At 42.9% G+C, this 6,179-nt stretch overlaps 1 protein-coding gene across 1 annotated transcript; it reads right to left on the reverse strand.

The window, feature by feature from the left end:
* Positions 1-2,282: 2,282 nt before the first annotated feature.
* Positions 2,283-6,124, reverse strand: RPS13 (ribosomal protein S13). The gene is made up of 6 exons (XM_010563830.1): positions 6,030-6,124; positions 5,527-5,575; positions 4,254-4,332; positions 3,511-3,680; positions 3,032-3,132; positions 2,283-2,360 (listed from the first exon to the last, which is right to left on the reverse strand). The coding sequence occupies exons 1-6, from the start codon at positions 6,050-6,052 to the stop codon at positions 2,327-2,329; spliced, it is 456 nt and encodes a 151-aa protein (XP_010562132.1). The 5' UTR covers positions 6,053-6,124; the 3' UTR covers positions 2,283-2,326.
* Between the last annotated feature and the right edge of the window lie 55 nt (positions 6,125-6,179).

Consider the following 6,179-nt stretch of genomic DNA (forward strand, 5'->3'; position numbering starts at 1 on the left):
GGAGACCACCTGAAAGAATTTCACTCTCTCCCAGACACAGTCCTGCACCACAGCCCCAAATGGTAAACCTACCTGATGCTTCCACAGGACCACATTCCTTCTGGTCCCACACTCCTCCCTTCAGACACAGACTGTAGCACCGCATCCTCCACACGCATTACTCAGTATCCTGCTGTGTAGGGGTCCACTTGCCAGGGAGGATTTACCTCTGCCAGTGCCTTGGCTCCCGTTCCCACACCTGGCCAGGCACCCGTTGCCCTGCGGCATACCAGATGCTGAGCAGACAACCTGCACGCCCTGGGGCAAATGAGTTGCACCGATCGTGTACCTCTTTGGTAATCAAAGGGGCAAGGGACTGACAATCCTAGTGAGAACACACAGCTTAAGCTAGCCTATATGATTTTGAGCAGCGTCAGTAGAAAAATATATGTGCGTAACAGTACAATCACAATACCGTTACCATTCTTCAGCAAGAGATTGCCAAATTCTACAGGCAGTAAATATGGTGTACCTCTCTTTATCCTCAGGAGTACCTCCAACACCTGGATCTAATCTTACTGCAAGCCCAGGATCTGTCCCTAATTTTCATTCCTGATGGTACACCACAAGGCAATTATTTACATGGTACTCCCCATCTCCTCCACTCCCATCGCTGTAACAACCCCTGCCCTTCCCTCTTCTTCTGGCAAGGTCAGCATCTTTCAGCACCTCTGGATGGGCGAAATGCCCCAGGGGTACAGCCCAGCCTGCTTTCAGCCCTTCTAGCCAACTAGTGCCAGAAAAGACACAGTACAGAATGTGTTCAGACCAAAACACCCCAGTAGCAGGAAACACAAGAATTGTGTAAACTTCAGCACGGCTGTGCTGAAAACCATCTATCAGTTGGCACCACATCTGTCATCTATTCAATAGCTTGCACGGTCAGCCCTGACACTTGATCTCTAGGTGGCACTATTTGCAATAGTAACTTTTAAAAAACTAATGTTTCAAAGTGCCATCTGCTGGTACTTTCGTTATTTACATATAGCTGTTTCAGAAGAATGAGTAGTGAAGTGTCCCATGTGCTTTTTCAGTTAGCAGTACCTCCAACCTCAGAGACTCACAGCAACTTTGGGTTTTGGGTGGGGTTTTTTTTTTTTGGTATCATGAAAGTGGTTTATTGCATCTAATCCCAGAACACTTAATTATCAATGTGACAGCCTGGCAAGTAATCAGGAGCAGCTTTCAGAAACAAAACCAAGTATTTTGACAGCATATGGAGGCTGGTAATTTAACTTTTAAGATGGACCAGATAATAGCACTTCAGAGTTCAACTGGAATGCAGTGCTTTTCTTTTAAAACTCTTAATCACAAGTCTATATTTAGCTTCATAATCAGGGCAAAGAAATCCTGTCCTTCTGCAAAACTAAACCCAGAAGTTACCAGGTTCCACTGACTATGATCTAGAAAGTAGCTACTACCCTTTACAAAAACATTAGGGCTTATTTAAATTTACTTAGCTTTTTAATAGGCAAAAGTTACGTAATGCACCAAGGCTTAGAAGCAAGTCACAACAGCACAGAATAACTCCATTTATAATTTTCTCCTAAAAAAGGAAAAAGTTATCAGTCTGTTCTCCACACTTCTCCAGCAGAAAGATGACCCTTAAGGTTAAAGCTATTTAGAACCTGGAAGTACAACCTCAGCAACAGCTACTGCCCTTTGGCTTTAGGGAAAACTACCTCAGTAAAGATGTAACACCTGAGGAGAGCTAAACTCTTATCTGTATTTACCAAAATCTCAAAGATTCTTAAAATTACTTACAAATGACAGCAACGGTTACTGTCAGGAACTGGTTGAGGTCTGCTTAAGCTTTCTACACAAGGAAAAGATCCATGTTACCTGCAAGGAACTAATCAACCTCTCCAGTTTTGTCGTCGACCCCCCCCACCCCATTCCCTTGTGTATTTTCTAAATTTCCAATTCTTCCTCCTCTCATTGTTTTCTTCCCCAGTTCATCCTGCAGGACACACAGAGGCACAGCCCCACATGAATAAAATACATTTGCTGTGAACGACTAGGTCGCTTAACTGGAGGCTACCAGATAAAAAAAACAGTTTAAGCACAAACTGTACAGCTGGTATAGAACAGTAACAACCACTACCCAGATTTGATACTGTAGGACAGCAATATGGAAACCATGGCCACATGTCTGCTCCACGCTGAAAACTTCCCATTTACACGCAGCTTTCTGAAACAAACAGAAGTTTCTAAGACACCAACCATTTAGAGACAACACAAACTTAGTTAATGAAAATTTATTCTTTTGGTAAGTCAAAGCCAGCTCTTATGCGACCAGGGCAGAAGCTGTCGATGATTCACTAAAAAGAGAGAAGAAAGAGAAAGAGAGAAATATTAATTGCAAAGGCAGGTTTTCAAACTAGTCAAAAATACTGCTTCAGTTCAAAGCTTTAACTACCAGTCCTGAGCTTAATCACTACCTGTTTAAAATTTTTATGGCATAAAGATTTCACTCTTCCTTTTAAAATACAAATACCAGGATAACAGCACAAAACTGTACACTGGAAAACCTATCCAGCTGCACTTAGAGTCTTTTCAGAAAAAGAGAAACTAACCCTAACATCTATGGGAATTCTCCTATGTTAGCCAATTTTTCCTAGAGAAAGCTACAAATTACTTTCATTTTTGCAACAGCTACTAAGCCATTTCTCAATAAATTTTGAAAATAACATGAACTATAAAAATACCTGAGAACATAGACTGCAGTTTGAATAAAGTGTTATAAAAGTTACCTAGAAGGTAGCGACTTCATTCGTTGAGAGTTTTTTCTAAGTGTTATGACAGTCATTTTAACCAGCAGTGTTTCATTAATTTATCAGTTAATATTTATGAAGACACCTGTTCTTTGCTGCATGGTTTATCTATATGCCTGATGATAACGCACTCTTCAGCCTTTCAATAACAGCCCCAGCATATTGTTTACAAAACCTACAAGACTTCAGTGAAAATAGCAACACAGAAGAAGACTTACTACTTCCAATTGGGTGGCAGCACTCTCTTAGTTTTGTAGTAGCGAGCCAGCCTATGGATTCTGCTTTCAATCAGAATCAGGCGGAACTTGGCATCTTTATCCTTGAAAAGAAAGTGACATTACAACCAAGCACTACTTTGTCTTCTCAATGATGTACAATCCAGACGAGCTTTAATGAAGTAAAAAAATCCACAGCTACTTCTACAAACTCTGCATTCCCATTACCAAAAGCCTGATGAATCCAGTAAAATCAGAACAGGACCAGAAATACATGGTTTAAGCAATGCTTTTAAGGTCTTTTTCATGGACAAAGACCATTCTCCTTTATCAAAATGCCTCCTCAAACCCCTAAGTTTACTCAAAGGGGGTGGCTAACAAGAAGTACACTAAGACTCTTTTGCTTTGTCAAGTTGTAAATAAACTACTGTATTATTTGAAAAAACAAACATAGAGAGTTATCTACTTAAATTAGCACTCACCTTTCTGTTTCTCTCAAGATGTTTGCGAACAGCAACAGCCTTCTTAATCAAGTGATAAAGATCCTCTGGAAGGTCTGGGGCCAGTCCCTTCGATTTAAGGATTCTCAAAATTTTGTTGCCAGTAACAAAGCGAACCTGGGCAACACCATGGGAATCCCTCAGGATCACACCTGAAACAAACATTTACATCTCACACTGAAAAGAAAAACCTTATACAAACAAATCTCGTGAAACCAACGTTACAGTTACAAGATATCCAAAAAAGGTCTTCTCTAAACTAAAAACCTTTCTGGTGCAAACTGAACAAATAGTAGACTATCAGTGAGCAAAATACAAATTAGCAAAGCTGCAACACTTTATCAGATAGCACTTAAAAGACAACTAACCCACCCATCACATTTAGGCACGTAACTCATCCAGTGCTACAATATTAGACTAAACTTCCCTATAACATCTGTTAGTGGCCATTCCTAAGGACAGATTATAAGATTAAACAGACGCTTTACATTTTCTGCTTGGAAAAAGAAAATAAAAAAAAATACTCAACTACTTAACCAAATATGCTTCTTTCAAGAATCAGACATGTTACCCTTTTAGTGGTATCCACACAGTGAATACATAGGTACATCAGAAAACCTGTATTTTTTTCACATGCTATGTAATATAGGTTGAAGGAACAATTACATTATTATAGTGAAAAAAATGTGGTTTGTCTCCATTTAGGAGTGATTTGTAAACCTTACCAATTTGCGAGGGAGTCAGGCCTTTTTTTGCCAGCTTGTAGATCTGTTCCTTTACATCATCAGAAGTAAGTTTCAGCCACTAAAGAAAATTAGAAAAAAACCCAACCAAACAAACCACACTGATGAACACTGCTTAATACAGTCATAGGCTATCTATATGAAAGCTTTTTATAAACGGTTGAAATAGATGCTTTGTAATACTTGAAAAAACAATCAAGAACTGAAATTGTATTTCTAATGATATAGAAACCTTTTTACCAGCTGCTTTATCATCAGTTTACTTTTAACTACCACACCAGAAGCATGAATACAAATTTACAGAGGAAAAAAAAAAAATCACTGCCATTGGGAAGGAACTCTTTAACTGGGCCTTTGACAGAAAAGCAAAATTGAGAACAATTTAGCCATCGCTTAGTGAAGCACCTACAGAGCTTAGTAAAAATCAGAGCTGTTGCTTCCGTGATTATTAAGAGGAAGACAACACCAACAAGCTAGGTAATCTTTGTTCTTTCAACAAGCTACAAAAGCTCTTTTTGAGCATCCTAATCATTATTAAACTGTTTAACCCATCAGCAGTACTTCAAGCAGCTTCACGTTATCTTACTTTAAATTGTATCACTTTAAAGCACAAAATAGGAAAATAATCTCATTTTTCCATTTAACTGTTTTTCAGTACATGCTTTTCCACATGCAGCACAAACTGATCTTTCTGCCAACAAACAGATCCACCAAAATACAGTCTTGCAAAGCAAGACCGATTAAGCAGCTGCTCGTTTAGCTGACAAGTAAGCCTTAAGTACCCTGAATGAACTAAGGTCACGCTGAATTTACTTACGTTAGTGCTCTGACCAGCAAATTACTGTTGTAAATAGTTTAGAAAACAGTCGGTTTACTCCACAATAGCAAAGGCCAAACTCGAGTGTGAAGAGAATAATTTAACCTCTAGGAATTCTCAGCATACAGAATAAAAGTAACTGAAATAGCACTTAAATAAAGGGAGGTACAAAGAGCCAAAGCGACTTTTTTGTTTAACAAGTCATCTGGCCAGGAAACAATACTTGCTTTCTCGGTATCCTAAAGACCACAGGCTAAGGTAGCATTTTATCAGGCCGAAGTTTACGAATGGTGACACAAAAGATCACAGCTCTCTTCGGTTTTGTGTCTTTTCCTGGTCACTGCTAAGGTGCACTGTGGGAACCGGACCCTGCACTGAAGGCCACAAGGCAGCCGCCTGGGCCCACCGAAGCACGCGCGGGGCGAGGAAGTGACTTACCGTCGGCACGCTGCGTCTGTAGGGCAAGGCTGACTGGGACAAGCCCTTTCTGCGAAGAAGCAGATCACATGCTAAGCGGAGCCCGACAAGTTACAAGCCCTGACCCCACTACAAGGCGGCCTACTACCAGCGTCTCCTACGAGGCCGTACCCAGCCTGCACGGCCGAGGCCTGCGGCCTCCCTCCTCGCCTGGAGCCGCGGCCGCCACCAGTACAGGCCGCGCCAGGACAGCACCGGGAACAGGAGCCCGGGCACCGAAAGCGTGCCCCTTCCCGCGGCCGGCCAAAGAAACCCGCACCTCAGCACCGGCCCGAGCCTTTTCCCACCCCCGCCGCCATATCTCCAGAGGCGCCGGCCTTCCCCCCCGCCCCATGCCCCACACGCCGCATTGCTCCCGCAGCAGCCTTTCGACTCCCACACCCGTCCGCGGCGCCCTCTTAGCACCCGCAACAGCCCCAAGCCGGCCGCATACTCCAGCCCCGGCCCCCGCAGCGGCCACTTACCCGGGAGCGTGCATGCGACCCATGATGGCGGCCACAAAAAAGAGCGAGCCAGGCGAGGCGACGGCCCTTCCGGCCCCACTTCCGCAGGAAAGGGCGTCCCCGCTCCCAGCCCCGCCCCGCCCGACAGCCAATCAGCGAGCGCTGCGGGCC

The sequence above is a fragment of the Haliaeetus leucocephalus genome, unplaced genomic scaffold (assembly GCF_000737465.1).
Source record: "Haliaeetus leucocephalus isolate CR32 unplaced genomic scaffold, Haliaeetus_leucocephalus-4.0 Scaffold173, whole genome shotgun sequence".
Lineage (NCBI taxonomy): Eukaryota > Metazoa > Chordata > Aves > Accipitriformes > Accipitridae > Haliaeetus > Haliaeetus leucocephalus.

Coding starts and splice junctions, on each gene's coding strand:
- RPS13 (XM_010563830.1), bottom strand. CDS start 6,052: ATGGGTCGCATGCACGCTCCCGG. Junction 4,333..5,526: donor ACAGACGCAGCGTGCCGACG/GTAAGTCACTTC, acceptor AATTTTCTTTAG/TGGCTGAAACTTACTTCTGA. Junction 3,133..3,510: donor ATCTTGAGAGAAACAGAAAG/GTGAGTGCTAAT, acceptor TTTCTTTTCAAG/GATAAAGATGCCAAGTTCCG.